At 41.7% G+C, this 27,987-nt stretch overlaps 1 protein-coding gene across 6 annotated transcripts; it reads right to left on the bottom strand.

Moving 5' to 3' along the window:
- Positions 1-420: 420 nt before the first annotated feature.
- Positions 421-23,454, bottom strand: LOC133961913 (serine/arginine repetitive matrix protein 1-like). 6 transcript variants are annotated; one of them, XM_062397315.1, is made up of 30 exons: positions 23,371-23,454; positions 22,202-22,294; positions 21,165-21,216; positions 19,640-19,810; positions 18,813-18,938; positions 17,982-18,107; positions 17,137-17,262; positions 16,320-16,445; positions 15,475-15,600; positions 14,658-14,783; positions 13,809-13,934; positions 12,992-13,117; positions 12,147-12,272; positions 11,340-11,465; positions 10,614-10,751; positions 9,627-9,764; positions 9,052-9,177; positions 8,342-8,476; positions 7,703-7,828; positions 6,988-7,125; positions 6,413-6,538; positions 5,692-5,826; positions 5,054-5,179; positions 4,328-4,462; positions 3,688-3,813; positions 2,968-3,102; positions 2,332-2,457; positions 1,628-1,730; positions 983-1,247; positions 421-673 (listed from the first exon to the last, which is right to left on the bottom strand). In XM_062397315.1, the coding sequence occupies exons 2-30, from the start codon at positions 22,222-22,224 to the stop codon at positions 595-597; spliced, it is 3,663 nt and encodes a 1,220-aa protein (XP_062253299.1). In that variant the 5' UTR covers positions 22,225-22,294; positions 23,371-23,454; the 3' UTR covers positions 421-594. The 6 variants fall into 6 exon arrangements, with proteins under 6 accessions (XP_062253299.1, XP_062253301.1, XP_062253303.1 ...); XM_062397317.1 differs by lacking the exon at positions 23,371-23,454 and adding an exon at positions 21,453-21,527 and having other exon boundaries at positions 21,165-21,325; positions 22,202-22,290; XM_062397319.1 differs by lacking the exon at positions 23,371-23,454 and adding an exon at positions 21,453-21,527 and having other exon boundaries at positions 21,165-21,316; positions 22,202-22,290.
- Between the last annotated feature and the right edge of the window lie 4,533 nt (positions 23,455-27,987).

Raw genomic sequence — 27,987 nt, 5'->3', positions numbered from 1 at the left:
CTGCAGGTGGTTTGTACCGAGCTGGAGTTTCTGTTTCCTCCTTCTCCTCTCGGTTCGCTCCTTGTACTCAGTACAACACGAGACGTGACGCTCACAGTCAGGACTACTGACAGCTAAATCATCCCAATAAAAAATAACCTTTACTAACCCTGTGAACTTGAACTAGTTCATTTTAAGTGTGAACTGGCTCAACGCTGCAAACAGCTACTGGACACCAGTCAGCATTGAGAGGCAGAAGTAGTAGGGCTGGATCATTATACTCTTGTGACCAATCCTGCATGAGACTGCGGTTAGGCCCGCCTTTCTCATTAGCAGAAGGACACTGCAAATGAAAAGGAAATGTATCAGGGAATAAATAAATGTGCAAATATATTTAAGACATTTCTTTTGGTATTAACATATTTATTTATTTATTTCTGTATTTATTCTATTTATTTCCTTTTTTATTTATACTTTTTTTTAATTTTTTGTTTTTACTTAAGTCATGTATGGTCCTCCATAGTTGACAGTGATTGCGGTGTTGGCCAACGCAGCTCTGACTTGGGAAGGCAGCTGACGCAGGAAAAGTTGGATGAAAAGAAAACCGATCTGTGCTCATCTAGGAGATCCAGTATATGGTGGCTTGTTGTGGCGCTTCCTGCCCTTCCTGCCCCTTTTGCCAGAACTGCTACGACTGGTGGGGGACGAATAAACGAAGAGTCAGGAAGGACGTCAGTGTAAATGAGAAACTTTGAATATCAAGCTTTTCACCTAATTTGGAACCTACTGCAAATTATTTTCACTGACCTAAACGGGAATGAAACAAAACCCTAATAACAAAACTAATTTATTTTTAAGTCAATGGAAACTAGTTAATCAGAGTAATAAATATCCTGCTGACAGGAGAGATAAATGTAAGAATCACAGAGACATTCTCCTCATGTTTCAGAGAAACCTAACACCAAGAGGATCCTTAAAATCAGACAGCATTGTCATCTCATACCTTTTCAGAGTTAACGGGGCCTCAGAGTTTGGGCACTGTGGTGGAGTGGGATCCTGTGGCCTCATGTCATGGCCTGCTGTCTCCAGCTCAGTCGTGGTCTCTGCCAGGCTGTTCAAAGCCTCAGGGGCTGCTACAGACAAGGCAGTGCTTGGTTCGTCTAAGAGAGGCTCGTCTTTGGTGGGAGGGTTAGGTGGTGCCAAAGAGGGTGTCACAAGCCCAGGTGAGCTAGACCTCAGACCAACTTGATGTAGTTTTGGCCCATCAACTGGAAGAAGGAAAAGTACAAATGAATACATGTCTTCAGTATTAAATCAGCAATAGGTAATATTTGTACCACAAATTGGCATTGGAGGCAATGACACAGCAGTAAAACTTATTCTAGAGGGATCTAATGTTACATTTTTACAATTGAGTCTGTGATATGCCAAATTTGACATATCACAGATCATAATTAATGGAGATTTGGTCTTTCCACCTTTATTATTTAGGGGTTTGACATCAAATCTCCATTAACATGAGAAATATTTCTCATATCATGTTAAAAGCTCTGGAGTTAAAACTGCTGTTAGATTGTTAAGAGTGGCACTCCTTCCTCTTAGGACTGTAGAAATAGTTTAAAAGCATGTTGAGAGTGTTGGGTCAGACCTGGCCCTGGTTTGGTGTCGGAGGCCTCTTTTTTGTTCATCAAGATAGGCTGAGTAGTGGGGTCGACGGCTTTAGGAGTCGGTTTGCCAGGCCGTTTGGAGTGCTTGAGACAAAAGAGACAAAAGAGCCACAGTGCAGGTTTAAAGGAGAGAAGTGAATGAGAATGCCGGACCCAAGTGGATTCCGTAGAAGCATACACACAGTAAATAGGACATCTACTGTAAGAGACAGCGAGTGATAAGAAACAGTGACAGGAAGGAAGAAAGTATCAAATGAAACACAGTACATTGAATTTACTGTACAGCTATAAGGAAAAAGAAAGTGAGAAGTGCTTTTTCAAAAGTCATGGCCTCTACCTACAACTTGTTATCAGTAAGTCCTTAATTAGTTAATGTCTTGAGCGACAGCCAACAGACATGTAACAGTTTGGAGTCATGGTGATCTTCTTATGAGAAAGTGAGACGTATAAATGACACAGGCGCTGTGCCCTGTCTGCCACACACATGGTGGAGAGCAGAAAGGATTAGAGCGGAGTGCTCACACTGCTACCAGGCAACAATCTCTCCATCCTTCAGCTAAAGATCCAGGCTGATGAGCTGCCGCTCACTCTACACTACCTCTAACTACTTTTGGTGAGATATTTGGGCAAAGGTGAGCGTGTGAGAGAGAGAGAGAGAGAGAGAGAGAGAGAGAGAGAGCCTCACCTGTGGTTGGGTGGGGGGAGAGGAGCGGTGACGTCCAGGAGGCGTTGAATCCCGGCTCTCTCGACCCTCTGCCATTACCTCCTCTGGGTCGTCCCTGCCACGCTGATCGGGGTACCGGTCATGGATCTGGGAGGACAATGACACAATGTGTGTGAGCCGTCAGCTGTGTTACACACTGTGAAGAACTTATACATGATGTATCAAATCCATTACCATGGACATGAACTTTAAATTGAAATAAAACATAAATACAAGAAAATATGGAGAAATTATATTATCTTGTTTACATTTTTTCATTCTGTAAAATAAAACCAATACTGATATGTCTATGAAAGGCTCTTATCAGCTGACACCATTAGCAAAACAATAAATTATTCTATAGCTTTGTGTAAGAATATGTCGATTTTGCGTTGTATTCATAACATTTTGTGTCAAGTAAATCATAAAGTTAAACCAAATCTATTCAACTTAACATCTGATCTCATCTGAAATGAACCATTGAGCTCAGCTGAACCATTTGAACTCAAGTGACCTCAATTAGAATCTATTCAACTGGACTCGAGTCAACGATTGAACTGAACTGAACTCAGGGATGTAGTTCCTGGAGCGGCCAACAGGAACTCCTAAGATACACACCATTCTGTTTGCAACGGAGTACAATGGCCGTTCTGGGTAGTGAGGGTGCCTCCCCTCTGGTCCAGGACGAGGTTCGTAGGTTTGATTTTCATAATACTGCTGAGTAGGCCTCACATAGGGTTGCCTGTGGTGATACTGCAAGTTAAGAGTAGACGGAGAAACTTATTATCAACAAAAACAAAGTGAGGGAAATACAAACATTGCACAGAAATGGTGCACTTTTACAATCAGTGGTATGATTTTATCTTATAGCATGCAAATTAAATTGTATGCATTTAATTTAGCACATTTACCACACATTCAACTATAAACAAGAATATATATACATTAACATGATGATAAATGAATTGCAGAGTTCCTAATCATTTTCAGTTTCCAATTTGCATCCACAACCATTTAACCAGACAGCTGATTAGTTCCTCCACAAAGGAGGTGATGTTTTATTGTTACAGTTTCACGTTCAAAAGATTAGAGTGGTAATTTCCATAAACAGGTGAAATCTAGTGTGGATCCAGATTTTGTGAATCAAGGATTAGAGCGGAGTGCTCACTCTGCTACCAGGCAACAATCTCTCCATCCCTCAGCTAAAGATCCAGGCTGATGAGCTGAAGCTAACTCTACACTACCTCTAACTACTGTGGGTGAGAGATTGGGCAAAGGTGAGTGTGTGAGAGAGAGACAGAGAGGTAGAGAGAGAGAGAGAGAGAGAGAGAGCTTCACCTGTGGTTGGGTGGGGGGAGAGGAGCGGTGACCTCCAGGAGGCGATGCATGCCTGCTCCCTTGACCCTCTGCCATGATCTCCTCTGGGTCGTCCCTGCCACGCTGATCGGGGTACCGGTCATGGACCTGGGAGGACAATGACACAATGTGTGTGAGCCGTCAGCTGTGTTACACACTGTGAAGAACTTATGCATGATGTATCAAATCCATTAACCATGGACATGAACTAATAAATTGAATGAAAAACCATAAATACAAGAAAATATAGCGAAATTATATTATCTTGTTTACATTTTTTCATTCTACAAAATAAAACCAATAATGATATGTCTATTAAAGGCTCTTATCAGCTGACATCATAAGCAAAACACTAAATTATTCTAAAGCTTTGTGATAGAAAATTAATTTTTTTGCTTTGTATTCATAACATTTTGGAGCAGTCAAATCTTAAAGTTAAACCAAATCTACTCATATTAACATCTGAACTCATTTGAAATGAAACATTGAGCTCAGCTGAACCATTTGACTCAAGTGACCTCAATTAGAATCTATTCAACTGGACTCGAGTCAACGATTGAACTGTACTGAACTCAGGGATGTAGTTCCTGGAGCGGCCAACAGGAACTCCTAAGATACTCACCATTCTGTTTGCACCGGAGTACACTGGCCGTTCTGGGTAGTGAGGGTGCCTCCCCTCTGGTCCAGGACGAGGTTCGTAGTTGCGATTTTCATCATTCTGCTGAGTAGGCCTCACATTGGGTTGCCTGTGGCGATACTGCAAGTTAAGAGGAGAAGGAGAAACTTATTATCAACAAAAACAAAGGGAGGGAAATACAAACATTGTACAGAAATGGTGCACTTTTACAATCAGTGGTATGATTTTATCTTATAACATGCAAATTAAATTGTATGCATTTAATTTAGCACATTTACCACACATTCAACGATTAACGAGAATATATATACATTAACATGATGATAAATGAATTGCAGAGTTTCTAAACATTTTCAGTTTCCAATTTGCATCCACACCCATTTAACCTGAGAGCTGATTAGTTCCTCCACAAAGGAGGTTATGTTTTATTGTTACAGTTTCACGTTCAAAAGATTAGAGTGGTAATTTCCATAAACAGGTGAAATCTAGTGTGGATCCAGATTTTGTGAATCAAGGATTAGAGCGGAGTGCTCACTCTGCTACCAGGCAACAATCTCTCCATCCCTCAGCTAAAGATCCAGGCTGATGAGCTGCCGCTAACTCTACACTACCTCTAACTACTGCGGGTGAGACATTGGGCAAGCGTGAGTGTGTGAGAGTGTGAGACAGAGAGAGAGAGAGAGAGAGAGAGAGAGAGAGAGAGAGTCTCACCTGTGGTTGGGTGGGGGGAGAGGAGCGGTGACCTCCAGAAGGCGATGCATGCCTGCTCCCTCGACCCTCTGCCATGATCTCCTCTGTGTCGTCCCTGCCACGCTGATCGGGGTACCGGTCACGGACCTGGGAGGACAATGACACAATGTGTGTGAGCCGTCAGCTGTGTTACACACTGTGAAGAACTTATACATGATGTATCAAATCCATTACCATGGACATGAACTTTAAATTGAAATAAAACATAAATACAAGAAAATATAGAGAAATTATACCATCTTGTTTTCATTCTGTTTTCATTCTGTAATATAAAACCAATACTGATATGTCTATGAAAGGCTATTATCAGCTGACATCATTAGTTTAACAATAAATTATTCTATAACTTTGTGATAGAAAATTAAGTTTTTGCTTTGTATTCATAACATTTAGGAGCAGTCAAATCTTAAAGTTAAACCAAATCTATTCAACTTAACATCTGATCTCATCTGAAATGAACCATTGAGCTCAGCTGAACCATTTGACTCAGGTGACCTCAATTAGAATCTATTCAGCTGGACTTGAGTCAACGATTGAAATGAACTGAACTCAGGGATGTAGTTCCTGCAGCGGCCAACAGGAACTCCTAAGATACTCACCATTCTGTTCGCACCGGAGTACACTGGCCGTTCTGGGTAGTGAGGGTGCCTCCCCTCTGGTCCAGGACGAGGTTCATAGGTTTGATTTTCATAATACTGCTGAGTAGGCCTCACATAGGGTTGCCTGTGGTGATACTGCAAGTTAAAGGTAGAAGGAGAAACTTATTATCAACAAAAACAAAGGGAGGGAAATACAAACATTGTACAGAAATGGTGCACTTTTACAATCAGTGGTATGATTTTATCTTATAGCATGCAAATTAAATTGTATGCATTTAATTTAGCAGATTTCCCCCATATTCAACTATTAACGAGAATATATAGGCATTAACATGATGATAAATGAATTGCAGAGTTCCTAAACATTTTCAGTTTCCAATTTGCATCCACACCCATTTAACCAGACAGCTGATTAGTTCCTCCACAAAGGAGGTTATGTTTTATTGTTACAGTTTCACTTTCAAGGAATCTAGATGTTTAGAGTGGTAATTTCCATAAACAGGTGAAATCTAGGTTGGATCCAGATTTTGTGAATCAAGGATTAGAGCGGAGCACTCACTCTGCTACCAGGCAAAAATCTCTCCATCCCTCAGCTAAAGATCCAGGCTGATGAGCTGAAGCTAACTCTACACTACCTCTAACTACTGTGGGTGAGAGATTGGGCAAAGGTGAGTGTGTGAGTGCTTGAGAGAGACAGAGAGAGAGAGAGAGAGAGACTCACCTGTTGTGGGCTGAGGTTAGAGGAGCGGTGACCTCCAGGAGGTGATGAATACCGTCTCTCTCGACCCTCTGCCATTACCTCCTCTGGGTCGTCCCTGCCACGCTGATCGGGGTACCGCTCATGGACCTGGGAGGACAATGACACAATGTGTGTGAGCCGTCAGCTGTGTTACACACTGTGAAGAACTTATGCATGATGTATCAAATCCATTAACCATGGACATGAACTATAAATTGAAATAAAACATAAATACAAGAAAATATATAGAAATTGTATTATCTTGTTTACATTTTTTTCATTCTGTAAAATAAAACCAATGCTGATATGTCCATGAAAGGCTCTTATCAGCTGACATCATAAGCAAAACAATACATTTTTCTATAGAGATCAGATGTTAATATATTCAACTTAACATCTGAACTCAACCTAAATGAACCATTGAGCTCAGCTGAACCATTTGACCCAACTGACCTCAATTCTAATCTATTTAACTCGAATCGAGTTGACGACTGAACTGAACTGAACTTAGGAATGTAGTTCCTGGAGCGGCCAACAGGAACTCCTAAGATACTCACCCTTCTCTCCGCACCCCGGGATGATGGATATTGTTCTGGGTAGTGAGGGTGCCTCCCCTCTTGCCCAGGACGAGGTTCGTAGCTGCGTTGGTCCTGATACTGCTGAGGACGTCGCACATAGGGTTGTCTGTCGCGATACTGCAAGTTAAGAGGAGAAGGAGAAACTTATTATCAACAAAAAAAGGGAGGGAAATACAAACATTGTACAGAAATGGTAAACGTTTACAATCAGTGGTATGGTATTATCTAATAACATCTCAGTTAAATTGTATGCATTTAATTTGAGCACATTTCCTACACATTAAACTATTAACAAGTATATATACATTAACATGATGATAAATGAATTGCAGAGTTCCCAAACATTTTCAGTTTCCAAATTGCATCCACACCCGTTTTACCAGACAGCTGATTAGTTCCTCCACAAAGGACATTATGTTTTATTGTTACAGTTTCACTTTCAAGGAATCTAGATGTTTAGAGTGGTAATTTCCATAAACTGGTGAAATCTAGTGTGGATCCAGATTTTGTGAATCACGGATTAGAGCGGAGCGCTCACTCTGCTACCAGGCAACAATCTCTCCATCCCTCAGCTAAAGATCCAGGCTGATGAGCTGAAGCTAACTCTACACTACATCTAACTACTGCGGGTGAGACATTGGGCAAGCGTGAGCGTGAGATAGTGTGAGAGAGAGAGAGAGAGAGAGAGCCTCACCTGTTGTTGGGTGGGGCGAGAGGAGCGGTGACCTCCAGGAGGAGATGAATACCTGCTCCCTTGACCCTCTGCCATGATCTCCTCTGTGTCGTCCCTGCCACGCTGATCGGGGTACCGGTCACGGATCTGGGAGGACAATGACACAATGTGTGTGAGCCGTCAGCTGTGTTACACACTGTGAAGAACTTATACATGATGTATCAAATCTATTAACCATGGACATGAATTTTAAATTGAAATAAAACATAAATACAAGAAAATATAGAGAAATTATACTATCTTGTTTTCATTCTGTTTTCATTCTGTAATATAAAACCAATACTGATATGTCTATGAAAGGCTATTATCAGCTGACATCAGTAGCTAAACAATAAATTATTCTATAACTTTGTGATAGAAAATTAAGTTTTTGCTTTGTATTCATAACATTTAGGAGCAGTCAAATCTTAAAGTTAAACCAAATCTATTCAACTTAACATCTGATCTCATCTGAAATGAACCATTGAGCTCAGCTGAACCATTTGACTCAGGTGACCTCAATTAGAATCTATTCAGCTGGACTTGAGTCAACGATTGAAATGAACTGAACTCAGGGATGTAGTTCCTGGAGCGGCCAACAGGAACTCCTAAGATACTCACCATTCTGTTCGCACCGGAGTACACTGGCCGTTCTGGGTAGTGAGGGTGCCTCCCCTCTGGTCCAGGACGAGGTTCGTAGGTTTGATTTTCATAATACTGCTGAGTAGGCCTCACATAGGGTTGCCTGTGGTAATACTGCAAGTTAAGAGTAGAAGGAGAAACTTATTATCAACAAAAACAAAGGGAGGGAAATACAAACATTGTACAGAAATGGTGCACTTTTACAATCAGTGGTATGATTTTATCTTATAGCATGCAAATTAAATTGTATGCATTTAATTTAGCACATTTACCACACATTCAACTATTAACAAATATATATACATTAACATGATGATAAATGAATTGCAGAGTTCCTAAACATTTTCAGTTTCCAATTTGCATCCACACCCGTTTTACCAGACAGCTGATTAGTTCCTCCACAAAGGAGGTTATGTTTTATTGTTACAGTTTCACGTTCAAAAGATTAGAGTGGTAATTTCCATAAACAGGTGAAATCTAGGTTGGATCCAGATTTTGTGAATCAAGGATTAGAGCGGAGCGCTCACTCTGCTACCAGGCAACAATCTCTCCATCCCTCAGCTAAAGATCCAGGTTGATGAGCTGAAGCTAACTCTACACTACCTCTAACTACTGTGGGTGAGAGATTGGGCAAAGGTGAGTGTGTGAGCGCTTGAGAGAGACAGAGAGAGAGAGAGAGAGAGGCTCACCTGTTTTGGGCTGAGGTTAGAGGAGCGGTGACCTCCAGGAGGTGATGAATACCGGCTCACTCGACCCTCTGCCATTACCTCCTCTAGGTCGTCCCTGCCACGCTGATCGGGGTACCGGTCATGGACCTGGGAGGACAATGACACAATGTGTGTGAGCCGTCAGCTGTGTTACACACTGTGAAGAACTTATACATGATGTATCAAATCCATTAACCATGGACATGAACTATAAATTGAAATAAAACATAAATACAAGAAAATATATAGAAATTGTATTATCTTGTTTACATTTTTTTCATTCTGTATAATAAAACCATTGCTGATATGTCTATGAAAGGCTCTTATCAGCTGACATCATAAGCAAAACAATAAATGTTTCTATAGAGATCAGATGTTAATATATTCAACTTAGCATCTGAACTCAACCTAAATGAACCATTGAGCTCAGCTGAACCATTTGACCCAACTGACCTAAATTCTAATCTATTTAACTCGATTCGAGTTGACGACTGAACTGAACTGAACTTAGGAATGTAGTTCCTGGAGCGGCCAACAGGAACTCCTAAGATACTCACCCTTCTCTCCGCACCCCGGGATGATGGATATTGTTCTGGGTAGTGAGGGTGCCTCCCCTCTGGCCCAGGATGAGGTTCGTAGGTGCGTTTGTCCTGATACTGCTGAGGACGTCGCACATAGGGTTGTCTGTTGCGATACTGCAAGTTAAGAGGAGAAGGAGAAACTTATTATCAACAAAAAAAGGGAGGGAAATACAAACATTATACAGAAATGGTAAACGTTTACAATCAGTGGTATGATCGTATCTTATAACATCCCAATTTAAATTGTATGCATTTAATTTGAGCACATTTCCCACATATTCCACTATTAACAAGTATATACACGTTAACATGATGATAAATGAATTGCAGAGTTCCCTAACATTTAAAGTTTCCAAATTGCATCCACACCCGTTTTACCAGACAGCTGATTAGTTCCTCCACAAAGGAGGTTATGTTTTATTGTTACAGTTTCACTTTCAAGGAATCTAGATGTTTAGAGTGGTAATTTCCATGAACTGGTGAAATCTAGTGTGGATCCAGATTTTGTGAATCAAGGATTAGAGCGGAGTGCTCACACTGCTACCAGGCAACAATCTCTCCTTCCTTTAGCTAAAGATCCAGGCTGATGAGCTGAAGCTAACTCTACACTACCTCTAACTACTGTGGGTGAGACATTGGGCAAGCGTGAGCGTGTGAGAGTGTATTATCTTGTTTACATTTTTTCATTCTGTAAAATAAAACCAATATTGATATGTCTATGAAAGGCTTTTATCAGCTGACATCATAAGCAAAACAATCAATGTTTCTATAGAGATCAGATGTTAATATATTCAACTTAACATCTGAACTCAACCTAAATGAACCATTGAGCTCAACTGAACCATTTGACGCAACTGACCTCAATTCTAATCTATTTAACTCGAATCGAGTTGACGACTGAACTGAACTGAACTTAGGAATGTAGTTCCTGGAGCGGCCAACAGGAACTCCTAAGATACTCACCCTTCTCTCCGCACCCCTGGATGATGGATATTGTTCTGGGTAGTGAGGGTGCCTCCCCTCTGGCCCAGGACGAGGTTCGTAGGTGCGTTTGTCCTGATACTGCTGAGGACGTCGCACATAGGGTTGTCTTTCGCGATACTGCAAGTTAAGAGGAGAAGGAGAAACTTATTATCAACAAAAAAAGGGAGGGAAATACAAACATTATACAGAAATGGTAAACGTTTACAATCAGTGGTATGATTGTATCTTATAACATCCCAATTTAAATAGTATGCATTTAATTTGAGCACATTTCCCACATATTCCACTATTAACAAGTATATACACGTTAACATGATGATAAATGAATTGCAGAGTTCCCTAACATTTAAAGTTTCCAAATTGCATCCACACCCGTTTTACCAGACAGCTGATTAGTTCCTCAACAAAGGAGGTTATGTTTTATTGTTACAGTTTCACTTTCAAGGAATCTAGATGTTTAGAGTGGTAATTTCCATAAACTGGTGAAATCTAGTGTGGATCCAGATTTTGTGAATCAAGGATTAGAGCGGAGCGCTCACACTGCTACCAGGCAACAATCTCTACATCCCTCAGCTAAAGATCCAGGCTGATGAGCTGAAGCTAACTCTACACTACCTCTAACTACTGCGGCTGAGACATTGGGCAAGCGTGAGCGTGTGAGAGTGTGTGAGAGCGAGAGAGAGAGAGAGAGAGAGAGAGACTCACCTGTTGTTGGGTTGGGCGAGAGGAGCGGTGACCTCCAGGAGGAGATGAATCCTTGCTCCCTTGACCCTCTGCCATGATCTCCTCTGGGATGTCCCTGCCACGCTGTTCAGGGTCCAGGTTACGGATCTGGGAGGACAATGACACATTGTGTGTGACCCGTCAGCTGTGTTACACACTGCTAAGAACTTATACATGATGTATCAAATCCATTAACCATGGACATGAACTATCAAACATAAATACAAGAAAATATATAGAAATTGTTTTGTCTTGTTTACATTTTTTCAAACTGTAAAATAAAACCAATTCTGATATGTCTATGAAAGGCTCTTATCAGCTGACATCATCATTTTAATTAAATTGTATGCATTTAACTGTAGCACATTTCCTACACATTAAACTATTAACAAGTATATATACATTAACATGATGATAAATGAATTGCAGAGTTCCCAAACATTTTCAGTTTCCAAATTGCATCCACACCCGTTTTACCAGACAGCTGATTAGTTCCTCCACAAAGGAGGTTATGTTTTATTGTTACAGTTTCACTTTCAAAGAATTTAGATGTTTAGAGTGGTAATTTCCATAAACTGGTGAAATCTAGTGTGGATCCAGATTTTGTGAATCAAGGATTAGAGCGGAGCGCTCACTCTGCTACCAGGCAACAATCTCTCCATCCCTCAGCTAAAGATCCAGGCTGATGAGCTGAAGCTAACTCTACACTACCTCTAACTACTGCGGGTGAGACATTGGGCAAGCGTGAGCGTGAGATAGTGTGAGAGAGAGAGAGAGAGAGAGACTCACCTGTTGTTGGGTTGGGCGAGAGGAGCGGTGACCTCCAGCAGGAGATGAATCCTTGCTCCCTTGACCCTCTGCCATGATCTCCTCTGGGATGTCCCTGCCACGCTGTTCAGGGTCCAGGTTACGGATCTGGGAGGACAATGACACAATGTGTGTGAACCGTCAGCTGTGTTACACACTGCTAAGAACTTATACATGATGTATCAAATCCATTAACCATGGACACCATCTATAAATTGAAATAAAACATAAATACAAGAAAAAATATAGAAATTGTATCATCCTTTTTACATCTTCATTCTGTAAAATAAAACCAATTCTGATATGTCTATGAAAGGCTCTTATCAGCTGACATCATCATTTTAATTAAATTGTATGCATTTAACTATAGCACATTTCCTACACATTAAACTATTAACAAGTATATATACATTAACATGATGATAAATGAATTGCAGAGTTCCCAAACATTTTCAGTTTCCAAATTGCATCCATACCCGTTTAACCAGACAGCTTATTAGTTCCTCCACAAAGGAGGTTATGTTTTATTGTAACAGTTTCACTTTCAAAGAATCTAGATGTTTAGAGTGGTAATTTCCATAAACTGGTGAAATCTAGTCCGGATCCAGATTTTGTGAATCAAGGATTAGAGCGGAGCGCTCACTCTGCTACCAGGCAACAATCTCTCCATCCACCAGCTAAAGATCCAGGCTGATGAGCTGAAGCTAACTCTACACTACCTCTATCTACTGCGGGTGAGACATTGGGCAAGTGTGAGCATGAGATAGTGTGAGAGAGAGAGAGAGCGAGAGAGAGAGAGAGAGAGAGAGAGGGAGAGAGAGACTCACCTGTTGTTGGGTTGGGCGAGAGGAGCGGTGACCTCCAGGAGGAGTTGAATCCTTGCTCCCTTGACCCTCTGCCATGATCTCCTCTGGGATGTCCCTGCCACGCTGATCAGGGTCCAGGTTACGGATCTGGGAGAACAATGACACAATGTGTGTGAGCCGTCAGCTGTGTTACACACTGCTAAGAACTTATACATGATGTATCAAATCCATTAACCATGGACATGAACTATCAATTGAAATAAAACATAAATACAAGAAAATATATAGAAATTGTTTTATCTTGTTTACATTTTTTCAAACTGTAAAATAAAACCAATTCTGATATGTCTATGAAAGGCTCTTATCAGCTGACATCATCATTTTAATTAAATTGTATACATTAAACTTTAGCACATTTCCTACACATTAAACTATTAACAAGTATATACACATTAACATAATGATAAATGAATTGCAGAGTTCCCAAACATTTTCAGTTTCCAAATTGCATCCACACCCGTTTTACCAGACGGCTGATTAGTTCCTCCGCAAAGGAGGTTATTTTTTATTGTTACAGTTTCACTTTCAAAGAATCTAGATGTTTAGAGTGGTAATTTCCATAAACTGGTGAAATCTATTGTGGATCAAGATTTTGTGAATCAAGGATTAGAGTGGAGTGCTCACACTGCTACCAGGCAACAATCTCTTCATCCCTCGGCTAAAGATCCAGGCTGATGAGCTGAAGCTAACACTACACTACCTCTAACTACTGTGGGTGAGACATTGGGCAAGCGTGAGCGTGTGAGAGTGTGTGAGAGAGAGAGAGAGAGAGACTCACCTGTTGTTGGGTTGGGCGAGAGGAGCGGTGACCTCCAGCAGGAGATGAATCCTTGCTCCCTTGACCCTCTGCCATGATCTCCTCTTGGATGTCCCTGCCACGCTGTTCAGGGTCCAGGTTACGGATCTGGGAGGACAATGACACAATGTGTGTGAACCGTCAGCTGTGTTACACACTGCTAAGAACTTATACATGATGTATCAAATCCATTAACCATGGACACCAACTATAAATTGAAATAAAACATAAATACAAGAAAAAATATAGAAATTGTATCATCCTTTTTACATCTTCATTCTGTAAAATAAAACCAATTCTGATATGTCTATGAAAGGCTCTTATCAGCTGACATCATCATTTTAATTAAATTGTATGCATTTAACTATAGCACATTTCCTACACATTAAACTATTAACAAGTATATATACATTAACATGATGATAAATGAATTGCAGAGTTCCCAAACATTTTCAGTTTCCAAATTGCATCCATACCCGTTTAACCAGACAGCTTATTAGTTCCTCCACAAAGGAGGTTATGTTTTATTGTAACAGTTTCACTTTCAAAGAATCTAGATGTTTAGAGTGGTAATTTCCATAAACTGGTGAAATCTAGTGTGGATCCAGATTTTGTGAATCAAGGATTAGAGCGGAGCGCTGACTCTGCTACCAGGCAACAATCTCTCCATCCCTCAGCTAAAGATCCAGGCTGATGAGCTGAAGCTAACTCTACACTACCTCTATCTACTGCGGGTGAGACATTGGGCAAGCGTGAGCATGAGATAGTGTGAGAGAGAGAGAGAGCGAGAGAGAGAGAGAGAGAGAGAGAGAGAGAGAGAGAGAGCCTCACCTGTTGTTGGGTTGGGCGAGAGGAGCGGTGACCTCCAGCAGGAGATGAATCCTTGCTCCCTTGACCCTTTGCCATGATCTCCTCTGGGATGTCCCTGCCACGCTGATCAGGGTCCAGGTTACGGATCTGGGAGAACAATGACACAATGTGTGTGAGCCGTCAGCTGTGTTACACACTGCTAAGAACTTATACATGATGTATCAAATCCATTAACCATGGACATGAACTATCAATTGAAATAAAACATAAATACAAGAAAATATATAGAAATTGTTTTATCTTGTTTACATTTTTTCAAACTGTAAAATAAAACCAATTCTGATATGTCTATGAAAGGCTCTTATCAGCTGACATCATCATTTTAATTAAATTGTATACATTAAACTTTAGCACATTTCCTACACATTAAACTATTAACAAGTATATACACATTAACATAATGATAAATGAATTGCAGAGTTCCCAAACATTTTCAGTTTCCAAATTGCATCCACACCCGTTTTACCAGACGGCTGATTAGTTCCTCCGCAAAGGAGGTTATTTTTTATTGTTACAGTTTCACTTTCAAAGAATCTAGATGTTTAGAGTGGTAATTTCCATAAACTGGTGAAATCTATTGTGGATCAAGATTTTGTGAATCAAGGATTAGAGTGGAGTGCTCACACTGCTACCAGGCAACAATCTCTTCATCCCTCGGCTAAAGATCCAGGCTGATGAGCTGAAGCTAACACTACACTACCTCTAACTACTGTGGGTGAGACATTGGGCAAGCGTGAGCGTGTGAGAGTGTGTGAGAGAGAGAGAGAGAGAGACTCACCTGTTGTTGGGTTGGGCGAGAGGAGCGGTGACCTCCAGCAGGAGATGAATCCTTGCTCCCTTGACCCTCTGCCATGATCTCCTCTTGGATGTCCCTGCCACGCTGTTCAGGGTCCAGGTTACGGATCTGGGAGGACAATGACACAATGTGTGTGAACCGTCAGCTGTGTTACACACTGCTAAGAACTTATACATGATGTATCAAATCCATTAACCATGGACACCAACTATAAATTGAAATAAAACATAAATACAAGAAAAAATATAGAAATTGTATCATCCTTTTTACATCTTCATTCTGTAAAATAAAACCAATTCTGATATGTCTATGAAAGGCTCTTATCAGCTGACATCATCATTTTAATTAAATTGTATGCATTTAACTATAGCACATTTCCTACACATTAAACTATTAACAAGTATATATACATTAACATGATGATAAATGAATTGCAGAGTTCCCAAACATTTTCAGTTTCCAAATTGCATCCATACCCGTTTAACCAGACAGCTTATTAGTTCCTCCACAAAGGAGGTTATGTTTTATTTTAACAGTTTCACTTTCAAAGAATCTAGATGTTTAGAGTGGTAATTTCCATAAACTGGTGAAATCTAGTGTGGATCCAGATTTTGTGAATCAAGGATTAGAGCGGAGCGCTGACTCTGCTACCAGGCAACAATCTCTCCATCCACCAGCTAAAGATCCAGGCTGATGAGCTGAAGCTAACTCTACACTACCTCTATCTACTGCGGGTGAGACATTGGGCAAGCGTGAGCATGAGATAGTGTGAGAGAGAGAGAGAGCGAGAGAGAGAGAGAGAGAGAGAGAGAGAGAGAGAGCCTCACCTGTTGTTGGGTTGGGCGAGAGGAGCGGTGACCTCCAGCAGGAGATGAATCCTTGCTCCCTTGACCCTCTGCCATGATCTCCTCTGGGATGTCCCTGCCACGCTGATCAGGGTCCAGGTTACGGATCTGGGAGAACAATGACACAATGTGTGTGAGCCGTCAGCTGTGTTACACACTGCTAAGAACTTATACATGATGTATCAAATCCATTAACCATGGACATGAACTATCAATTGAAATAAAACATAAATACAAGAAAATATATAGAAATTGTTTTATCTTGTTTACATTTTTTCAAACTGTAAAATAAAACCAATTCTGATATGTCTATGAAAGGCTCTTATCAGCTGACATCATCATTTTAATTAAATTGTATGCATTTAACTATAGCACATTTCCTACACATTAAACTATTAACAAGTATATATACATTAACATGATGATAAATGAATTGCAGAGTTCCCAAACATTTTCAGTTTCCAAATTGCATCCACACCCGTTTTACCAGACAGCTGATTAGTTCCTCCACAAAGGAGGTTATGTTTTATTGTTACAGTTTCACTTTCAAAGAATTTAGATGTTTAGAGTGGTAATTTCCATAAACTGGTGAAATCTAGTGTGGATCCAGATTTTGTGAATCAAGGATTAGAGCGGAGCGCTCACTCTGCTACCAGGCAACAATCTCTCCATCCACCAGCTAAAGATCCAGGCTGATGAGCTGAAGCTAACTCTACACTACATCTAACTACTGCGGGTGAGACATTGGGCAAGCGTGAGCGTGAGATAGTGTGAGAGAGAGAGAGAGAGAGAGACTCACCTGTTGTTGGGTTGGGCGAGAGGAGCGGTGACCTCCAGCAGGAGATGAATCCTTGCTCCCTTGACCCTCTGCCATGATCTCCTCTGGGATGTCCCTGCCACGCTGTTCAGGGTCCAGGTTACGGATCTGGGAGGACAATGACACAATGTGTGTGAACCGTCAGCTGTGTTACACACTGCTAAGAACTTATACATGATGTATCAAATCCATTAACCATGGACACCATCTATAAATTGAAATAAAACATAAATACAAGAAAAAATATAGAAATTGTATCATCCTTTTTACATCTTCATTCTGTAAAATAAAACCAATTCTGATATGTCTATGAAAGGCTCTTATCAGCTGACATCATCATTTTAATTAAATTGTATGCATTTAACTATAGCACATTTCCTACACATTAAACTATTAACAAGTATATATACATTAACATGATGATAAATGAATTGCAGAGTTCCCAAACATTTTCAGTTTCCAAATTGCATCCATACCCGTTTAACCAGACAGCTTATTAGTTCCTCCACAAAGGAGGTTATGTTTTATTGTAACAGTTTCACTTTCAAAGAATCTAGATGTTTAGAGTGGTAATTTCCATAAACTGGTGAAATCTAGTCCGGATCCAGATTTTGTGAATCAAGGATTAGAGCGGAGCGCTCACTCTGCTACCAGGCAACAATCTCTCCATCCACCAGCTAAAGATCCAGGCTGATGAGCTGAAGCTAACTCTACACTACCTCTATCTACTGCGGGTGAGACATTGGGCAAGTGTGAGCATGAGATAGTGTGAGAGAGAGAGAGAGCGAGAGAGAGAGAGAGAGAGAGAGAGGGAGAGAGAGACTCACCTGTTGTTGGGTTGGGCGAGAGGAGCGGTGACCTCCAGGAGGAGTTGAATCCTTGCTCCCTTGACCCTCTGCCATGATCTCCTCTGGGATGTCCCTGCCACGCTGATCAGGGTCCAGGTTACGGATCTGGGAGAACAATGACACAATGTGTGTGAGCCGTCAGCTGTGTTACACACTGCTAAGAACTTATACATGATGTATCAAATCCATTAACCATGGACATGAACTATCAATTGAAATAAAACATAAATACAAGAAAATATATAGAAATTGTTTTATCTTGTTTACATTTTTTCAAACTGTAAAATAAAACCAATTCTGATATGTCTATGAAAGGCTCTTATCAGCTGACATCATCATTTTAATTAAATTGTATGCATTTAACTATAGCACATTTCCTACACATTAAACTATTAACAAGTATATATACATTAACATAATGATAAATGAATTGCAGAGTTCCCAAACATTTTCAGTTTCCAAATTGCATCCACACCCGTTTTACCAGACGGCTGATTAGTTCCTCCGCAAAGGAGGTTATGTTTTATTGTTACAGTTTCACTTTCAAAGAATCTAGATGTTTAGAGTGGTAATTTCCATAAACTGGTGAAATCTATTGTGGATCAAGATTTTGTGAATCAAGGATTAGAGTGGAGTGCTCACACTGCTACCAGGCAACAATCTCTTCATCCCTCGGCTAAAGATCCAGGCTGATGAGCTGAAGCTAACACTACACTACCTCTAACTACTGTGGGTGAGACATTGGGCAAGCGTGAGCGTGTGAGAGTGTGAGAGAGAGAGAGAGAGAGAGAGAGGGAGAGAGAGACTCACCTGTTGTTGGGTTGGGCGAGAGGAGCGGTGACCTCCAGGAGGAGTTGAATCCTTGCTCCCTTGACCCTCTGCCATGATCTCCTCTGGGATGTCCCTGCCACGCTGATCAGGGTCCAGGTTACGGATCTGGGAGAACAATGACACAATGTGTGTGAGCCGTCAGCTGTGTTACACACTGCTAAGAACTTATACATGATGTATCAAATCCATTAACCATGGACATGAACTATCAATTGAAATAAAACATAAATACAAGAAAATATATAGAAATTGTTTTATCTTGTTTACATTTTTTCAAACTGTAAAATAAAACCAATTCTGATATGTCTATGAAAGGCTCTTATCAGCTGACATCATCATTTTAATTAAATTGTATACATTAAACTTTAGCACATTTCCTACACATTAAACTATTAACAAGTATATACACATTAACATAATGATAAATGAATTGCAGAGTTCCCAAACATTTTCAGTTTCCAAATTGCATCCATACCCATTTTACCAGACAGCTGATTAGTTCCTCCACAAAGGAGGTTATGTTTTATTGTTACAGTTTCACTTTCAAAGAATCTAGATGTTTAGAGTGGTAATTTCCATAAACTGGTGAAATCTAGTCCGGATCCAGATTTTGTGAATCAAGGATTAGAGCGGAGCGCTCACTCTGCTACCAGGCAACAATCTCTCCATCCCTCAGCTAAAGATCCAGGCTGATGAGCTGAAGCTAACACTACACTACCTCTAACTACTGCGGCTGAGACATTGGGCAAGCGTGAGCGTGTGAGAGTGTGTGAGAGAGAGAGAGAGAGAGAGAGAGAGAGCCTCACCTGTTGTTGGGTTGGGCGAGAGGAGCGGTGACCTCCAGCAGGAGATGAATCCTTGCTGAAGATAGAGGAGGGGTAAGTTCGAGGAGGTGAAAAACACCAGCGCTCTCGACCCCCTTCCATGATGTCCTCTACGACGTCCCTGCCAGCCTGATTGGGGTCCAGGCTACGGATCTGGGAGGACAATGACACAATGTGTGTGAGCCGTCAGCTGTGTTACACACTGCTAAGAACTTATACATGATGTATCAAATCCACTAACCATGGACACAAACTATAAATTGAAATAAAACATAAATACAAGAAAATATTTAGAAATTGTATCATCATTTTTACATCTTCATTCTGTAAAATAAAACTAAATTAAATTGTATGCATTAACTTATAGCACATTTCCCAAACTTTCAACTATTAACAAGTATATACACGTTAACATGATTATAAATGAATTGCAGAGTTCCCAAACATTTTCAGTTTCCAAATTGCATCCACACCCATTTTACCAGACGGCTGATTAGTTCCTCCACAAAGGAGGTTATGTTTTATTGTTACTATGGTTGCAAAGGGGCGATTTTTTTAACTTTCCGAAAAACTTTCCATGGTAATATTCAGCTCGGGAATTTTGAAAAAATTGAGGCCTGCTGGAGTGTGCAGGACTAGTCAGGTAAGTTTCGATGATATTACTGGGGAAAATATATTAGCGTGCTGATTGAGGATTGTTCATATGTTCATCTAGCCTATTTCTATTCATTTATCCATCAATTGTAAAATATTTTTAAATATGATTCCAATTGGCCAACTATTTATATCTCTGACATTGCTTTAGTGTTTTTTTACAAGTTTTTTTCTCATCTTATTCTACAGAGGAATGCCAAGTGTACTATCTCATGGGTGGAGACATTTCAACCCAGCCAATGTAGAAGGAAAGGCTGTGGACATTTGCAAATACTGTGCAAAGACCTATGTTAAGAATGACACAAAGATGCAGAAGCATATAGTCAAGCGCCCAAAGTTTCCTCAGGGCTCAAATCAGCCTATGACAAAACAAAATGTGTATAGTTATGTCTGTATATGTCAAGGTAAATACAGTTAGTATAAATTATCCAAACAATTTCCAGTTTATTCCTGTTGATTCCTGTTAATTCCTGTATATTCCGGTATATTCCCGTTAATTTCCATGGAAAGTTTCCAGCTTTGAATATTCCCGGAATTTTGCAACCCTAATTGTTACAGTTTCACTTTCAATGGATCTTGATGTTTAGAGTGGTAGATTCCATAAACAGGTGAAATCTATTGTGGATCCAGATTTTGTGAGTCAAAATAAGTATTTTTAGGGAGGTGTCATCATTCGGTTATATCAGAAAATGGGTATTTTATCTGTGTTTAATGTGAGCCGTCTGCAGAACATATTTGAGTACATGCTACTGATCCTAAATATGCAATATAGTGATAACATGGAAAAAACGTTCCCCTACCCCTAAAAGAGAGCAAACATTAACTGTAAACAGGTCAGTGTGTTTTCTTTCACCTGTGGGAAGTTGCTCTTTGCAGCCTTCTTGGAACGGCAAGGCTTGTGCTTTCTGGAAGGCATATTCGTGGGTTAGACGGATGTAAGGAATCTGTGAGTATGGAGGTTGTGTTTGTCACGATGTAGGGCCTAGCAGTCTGTATCTGAGTCCTCTGGAATTACTGTAGGTAAGATGGGAGAGAAACACTTGATTAATTCTTGATCTCTTTTTTTGCATGCAGGTACCAGCAAACTGATATGATGGTGAAAGAACAGAAGCAGGAGGGAATTTACAGTTGGGTAAATTACCTGAATATGGGTCAGTCGAGGTTCTGTAGCAAACTGCTTGGTTGTGAGGAGATGTCCAGAGTGACCCTGACATAACTGTGTGTTTAGAGACAGTTCAACAAAGGAAAATGCCTATAGTCACTACATTTAAAGGCAGATTTAAAATCTGCCCTTAATCTTAAGCAACAATATAGGAAAAGGACTCTGATGACATAGATCATCACTCAGGATCAAAAATCTGCCTATAATCTTTAAAAAAAAGCTGATGCGACATTTATTGTGATAATTCTTGATATATCAACCAGCCCTTGGACAATGTTTATAATTCCAAATTGTCAATAAGTGATAAACATAACAGATATAAAAAAACAATTCCTGCATGAGTGAGGGTTCTGACTCAGGTCTTGTTAGTCTTGCTCTCTTGATTGAAAGGAACCAATCAATATTAAGTGTAATCAAACCAAGAATGTTGGAAAATATCATATTTGGATACTTCTTACTAGGCTTGTTGCTTTGGGAGATTTTGCATAAAAGGTCTTAATGTGTTACTTGTACTACCAATCTTAACTTAGACGACACTGATCGAACTATATGAGATTTACATTACAAATAAAATTTATAACTTATTACATATAAAATATCTACAGCCAGCACAGAAACCCTCCATTACGGACAAGTCCCAACTCTCAACAACGGTAATTAATACAATCACAACAGCTGGTTGCTCTGAGGTGGGTGAGGTGTAAATGAAACACTGGAGGGACACTCACCGGGCGACTCTGTGACTGTGCATTTATTGGCTGTGTCTGGGGAGAGCCCACTAGAGAGGGGGAGTCAGCATTTTGTCCCGGGTTGTATGAAGACTGTGAAGAGAGGAGATGGAAAGAGGGAGACGGCTTGTTAAACACAAACCAGGAGCTGTGCGGCCATCTGTCACTTGTCATTTATTCTACACAAGTCACACTTTACAAGGAGACATTATACACATACTCAAGTTCATAATGTTCAACTGTAAACCGTGGTGCGTTTGGACACATTGGATCTATGGAAGCTAAGACTTCTTATTGAAGAAATGACCCATGACAAGGGTTTAAATAAGTTTCCATACGTCTGATGTAAGGGTTTAAAAGGACTAACTCTAACATAGCCTAACAAAACATTTTTCCCATCGAATTGAGGGATGTAAACCTTTCCCTCAATGTTAGCCTCGATTTACCAGCTGCTCCTCCGTGTTTTGTTATTTCCCCATCCAGCCTGCATCATATATGGATATGCCATTGTGGTTACAAGCAGAGAAGACAGTTGCCTTCAAGTAAAAGTACCTTTACTTTGATGAAATTTTACTGAAGTACAAGTAAAAGTAACCCATCTAAAAATCTACCCAAGTAAAAGTAAAAAGTAGTTCATTTAGAATGTACTTTAAGTAAAATTTACTTAGTTACTTCCAACAACTTGACCTATACAGTGCAAAATGGTCAAGGGGTCATAAATCAAATCCCATAAAAGTTATTTTTAATTAAAGGAGTTAGATTCTTTACAAATATAATTGCAATGACATTAATCATGTCAAACATTAAACATTTAACATGTCATTACAACATTTAAGAGCTTTTGGGAGGACATGTCAAGACATGAACTACATGACAGCTAAAATAAAAAGTTAAAATGCTGCTGTCCCACTGTATAGTTAAACTTTTGGTTAAACTTTGGTCCACCTTTAGAGCACTAGTCTACAAACTTCTTGTTGCGTTTGAGCCGCAGCTGATTTTCAAGGTGAGTAGAGCTCATCCGGGCTCGCTTTGCAGTGAACAGCAATCCAGCACAGCTGAGGAGTCGCTCACAGATCAGCAGATCCATATTGACTGAGACACAGGCTAGGTACCCTTCTAACTCCCCTGTACCTTCTGACCTTCTGGACTTCATTAAGGCAAAGAATCACCTTCATCTGATGAATGTTGTCCAACTTGCTCCACCCCAGCCTCTACCATCCGGTCAAGGTGTTGTCTGACATAGACTAGACCTGTTCAATGACAAACAACATTTCTGACAATTAAGTATTGAGCTGCCATTAAGAGTGCATCATAACACAGAAATAGCTTTAAATAGCTACTTGAGATGACAGACCTACAGTATATACAGAATAATAGCATTTCTAACATTGTATCGGCTGAAAACAAATGGCGAGAACTACAGTAGACAATTGGTTGCAGTATGATATTAAAAAATGAAATCATACCTGCTTCTATGCAGTCCTCTCAGTCAAGCCAGTTTTGAACTTTGGTAGAAGGATTGCTGCTGCGATCAGCTCTGGGTCTTCCATCATCTCTCCAAAGCGCTTTTGGACACCATGCCGAATCGCTCTGATGAGTGGCACATCTTGGAGGATGTCTCCTGCCTGCTGAGTTTTGCCTTTAACTCAAAGATCGACGGGAGAAGCCACCCCAAGTGTGTGTTGGTCTCTGACTGAAGAATGATTAAGGCCTTTACCAAAGGTTTCATCACAGAGCAGTACTCGGTCAGGAAAATAACTTCCGCTGGACACAACCTGTACAACACAAGTCAAATACATAAAACTGTTAATATGTAACCGGTCTCCTCTTGGTGTGTTAAAACTCTGCGTTGTGTCTTATAATTGATGACTTGTTCTTTTTCTTTACACAGGACTTTTATTTCACTGTTCTGTTCAGAATACTACGGTGGCCCTGAGAGCTCAACGAACAGCAACGAAAACACATGCAAGTTGACAAAACACAAGCGAGTAAGAAAACATCTTCATAAATTTCATAAACACAACACATTACAGAAATGCGCAGCAAATAGACAAACGCAAAGCAAATAGACACACGCGCTGCAAATAGACAAACGCACTGCAAATAGACAAACGCGCTGCAAATAGAAAAATGCGCTGCAAGTAGAGGAGAAAACACAACGGAAGTGTTTCCAGAGGACAGCTAAAAGTGATGGACACTGCTGCCATAGCAGACACAAAAACGTCCAATACACCATACAAATTCGGTTCCACTGTATGGTGCTGAACTTAACAAATATGAAAACTGATTTGTTAAGTTCAGCGTTCGCATATGAATAACACTGTACTGTACAGCCACTGCAGAGGGGCTGAAGAGCTGCGTTCGGCAGACCCCTGTGAGGAACCGAATTTGTATGATGTATTGGACATTTTAGTGTCTCCTGTGGCAGCAGTGTCCATCACTTTTAGCTGTCCCCTGGAAACACTTCCGTTGTGTTTTCTCCTCTACTTTCAGCGCATTTTTCTATTTGCTGCGCCTTACTGTAATGTGTAGTGTTGTGAAATTGATGAAGATGTTTTCTTACTTTGCTTGTGTTTTCTTAAGTTGCTGTTTGTTGAGCTCTCAGGGCCACCGTAGAATACAGCAGAACAGAATAGTGATGGAAGTTCGGATCTTTTTACCGTGTCGGTTCTTTTAATCTCGTTCATTAGAATGAACGAATGTCTTTTTGAGTCATTCGTTCGTTTCAACGGACGGACGGACGGGGCGGGATGCAAACGATCCAAAGACTCATACCCGGCTGATGAACGAATCGTTCAACTCCCGACGTGTTTCGTTCATCTGCCCACAGAGTCTTCGGCCAACGTGTCGGCTACACAGAGCGAGCTCATTTCGCCGGTGACCGCGGTGCGGGCGGCGGACGGGAAAATCGCTCCTCGGAAAAGTAAGCCGAGCTCCGGGGCGGCGGGGCTCCAGAGCCCCCCGGTCACCTACATGCACATCTGCGAGACGGAGGTGTTCAGCTGTTCCTGCTGCGGCCCGGCGCCTCCATACCGCTGCACGTCCACCCGGACATGAACGGGGATCTACGGAGCTGCTGATCCGCACGCTGCCAGCACATCCAGCTGGCCCGCCGCATCCGCGGACACAGATCTTAAACTGCTGCTGATCCACTGACTATGTAATTCAATTCAATGTGGAATAATCCAAGTATTCAGAATATGTTACTCAGATTAGTTAATGTAACGGAATACGTTACAGATTACATTTTTTGGCATGTATTCTGCATTCTGTAACAGAATAAGTTTTGAAAGTATCCTTCCCAACACTGGAAATGTTACTGACTTGAGAGCAGTAAGACACCTATATTTAAAAAAAAAAAATTGTCAAGATGGTAAATTTGCACACACTTTTTAAAAAGTGCATGCCTTGTGTTTATACTTACAATGACTTTGATAAATAACTTAAATGCACACCGATTTGTTATTCTGGTTTCTGTAATGAGCAGTTAAATAAAAATGTCGGAAAGAATGTTGTACAGTATCTAATATTGTGTTGGTCATATTTAAATCATTCATTACGTTTTTTTGGGGGGGAAAGAGCGGATAAAATAAAATAATCGCAATGTTAATCGCAGTATTTGGGAGGGAAATCGCAATTAGATTATTTCCCCGTATCGTTCAGCCCTATTCAAAAGTCATAATGACTGGTTTTGTTATTTTCACTTTACATTTACACTTACCTCTCCTGGAACCGTCACCTTATCGTGGTGGAGAGGTTTGCGTGTCCCTATGAACCTGAGGGCTGTGTTGTCTGGAGCCTTGTGCTCCTGGTAGGGTCTCTCATGGCAGAGTGGTCTCAGGTGAGGGGCCAGACTAAGAATGGTTAAAAAAAAACCTCAATGAATAACGAAAAAAGAGGAGATGTGACCCGGCCCGGAGGAAGCCCGGGGCCCCCGTCTGGAGCTAGGCCAAGACGGAGGGCTCGATGGCGAGCGCCTGGTGGCCGGGTTTGCCACGGAGCCCGGTCGGGCATAGCCCGAACAAACTACGTGGCACCCCCCCTCTCTTCATCCCATGGGCCCACCACCTGTGGGAAGACCCGTTGGGGTCGGGTGCGCAGCCACATGGGTGGCAGTGAAGGTCAGGGGTCTCGACGGACCAGACCCGGGCGGCAGAAGCTGGCTCTGGGGACGTGGAACGTCACCTCGCTGTGGGGAAAGGAACCGGAGCTTGTGAGGGAGGTGGAGCGCTATCAGTTAGATCTGGTGGGGCTTACCTCCACGCACAGTCTCAGCTCTGGTACCGTACTCCTGGATAAGGGTTGGACTCTATTCTTCTCCGGAGTTGCCGAGGGCGTGAGGCGCTGGGCGGATGTGGGATTACTCATAAATCCCCGGCTGAGCGCCGCGGTGTTGGAGTTTACCCCGGTAGACGAGAGGGTCGCCTCCCTGCGCCTAAGGGTTGTAGGGGGGAAAACTCTGACTGTTGTTTGTGCGTATGCACCAAACAGCAGCTCAGAGTACTCGGCCTTCTTGGAGACCCTGAATGGAGTCCTGTATGGGGCTCCAGTAGGGGACTCCGTAGTTCTGCTGGGTGACTTCAACGCCCACGTGGGCAACGATGGAGACACCTGGAGAGGCGTGGTGGGGAGGAACGGCCTCCCTGATCTAAACCAGAGCGGTCGTTTGTTATTGGACTTCTGTGCTAGTCATGGATTATCCATAACAAACACCATGTTCGAACATAAGGGTGCTCATAAGTGTACCTGGTACCAGAGTACCCTAGGCCGGAGATCAATGATTGATTTTGTGATTGTGTCATCTGATCTGAGGCCACATGTTTTGGACACTCGGGTAAAGAGAGGGGCGGAACTGTCAACCGACCACCATCTGGTTGTGAGTTGGATCAGGGAATGGGGGAAATTTCCGGATAGACCTGGTAAGCCCAAACGAGTAGTGCGGGTGAACTGGGAACGTCTGGAGGAGGCCCCCGTCCTAGGTATCTTCAACTCACACCTCCGGCGGAGTTTTTCTGGCATTCCTGTGGAGGTTGGGGGCATTGAGCCGGAGTGGGCGGTGTTCAAAGCCTCCATTGCTGAAGCTGCGGTGGCTAGCTGTGGCCTCAGGGTCTTAGGCTCCTCAAGGGGCGGTAACCCTCGGACACCGTGGTGGACACCGGTGGTCAGGGAAGCCGTCCGATTGAAGAAGGAGGCTTTCCGGGATATGATATCCTGGAGGACTCCGGACTCGGTTGCAGGGTACCGACAGGCCCGAAGGGCTGCAGCTGCTGCCGCGTCGGAAGCTAAGCAGCGGGTGTGGGAGAAGTTTGGAGAGGCCATGGAGAAGGACTTTCGGTGGGCACTAAAGTGTTTCTGGAAGACTATCCGGCACCTCAGGAGGGGGAAACGGGGAACCATCCAAGCTGTGTACAGTAAGGATGGGACTCTGTTGACCTCAACTGAGGAGGTCGTCGGACGTTGGAAGGAACACTTTGAGGAACTCCTGAATCCGAATAACACGCCCTCTATGTTGGAGGCAGAGCTCGAGGTTGATGGTGTTTCGTCGTCAATTTCCCTGGTGGAGGTCACTGAGGTAGTCAAACATCTCCGCAGTGGCAAAGCCCCAGGGATTGATGAGATCCAGCCAGAAATGCTAAAGGCTCTGGGTGTTGAGGGGCTGTCATGGTTGACACGCCTATTCAACATCGCGTGGGAGTCGGGTACAGTGCCAAAGGAGTGGCAAACCGGGGTGGTGGTTCCCCTGTTCAAAAAGGGGGACCAGAGAGTGTGTACCAATTACCGGGGTA

Source organism: Platichthys flesus, chromosome 10 (genome assembly GCF_949316205.1).
Source record: "Platichthys flesus chromosome 10, fPlaFle2.1, whole genome shotgun sequence".
NCBI lineage: Eukaryota > Metazoa > Chordata > Actinopteri > Pleuronectiformes > Pleuronectidae > Platichthys > Platichthys flesus.
The sequence above is the reverse complement of the archived record's forward strand: the minus strand, read 5'-3'. Positions and strand labels throughout refer to the sequence as shown.

Bases quoted from the DNA above. Each gene is read 5' to 3' on its own strand.
- LOC133961913 (XM_062397315.1), bottom strand. From the start codon at position 22,224: ATGCACAGTCACAGAGTCGCCCG. The intron at 4,463-5,053 runs GTGAGACTCTCT...CTTAACTTGCAG, and splicing joins CTCCCCCCACCCAACCACAG to TATCGCCACAGGCAACCCAA. The intron at 1,731-2,331 runs GTGAGGCTCTCT...TTTTGTCTCAAG, and splicing joins CTCCCCCCACCCAACCACAG to CACTCCAAACGGCCTGGCAA.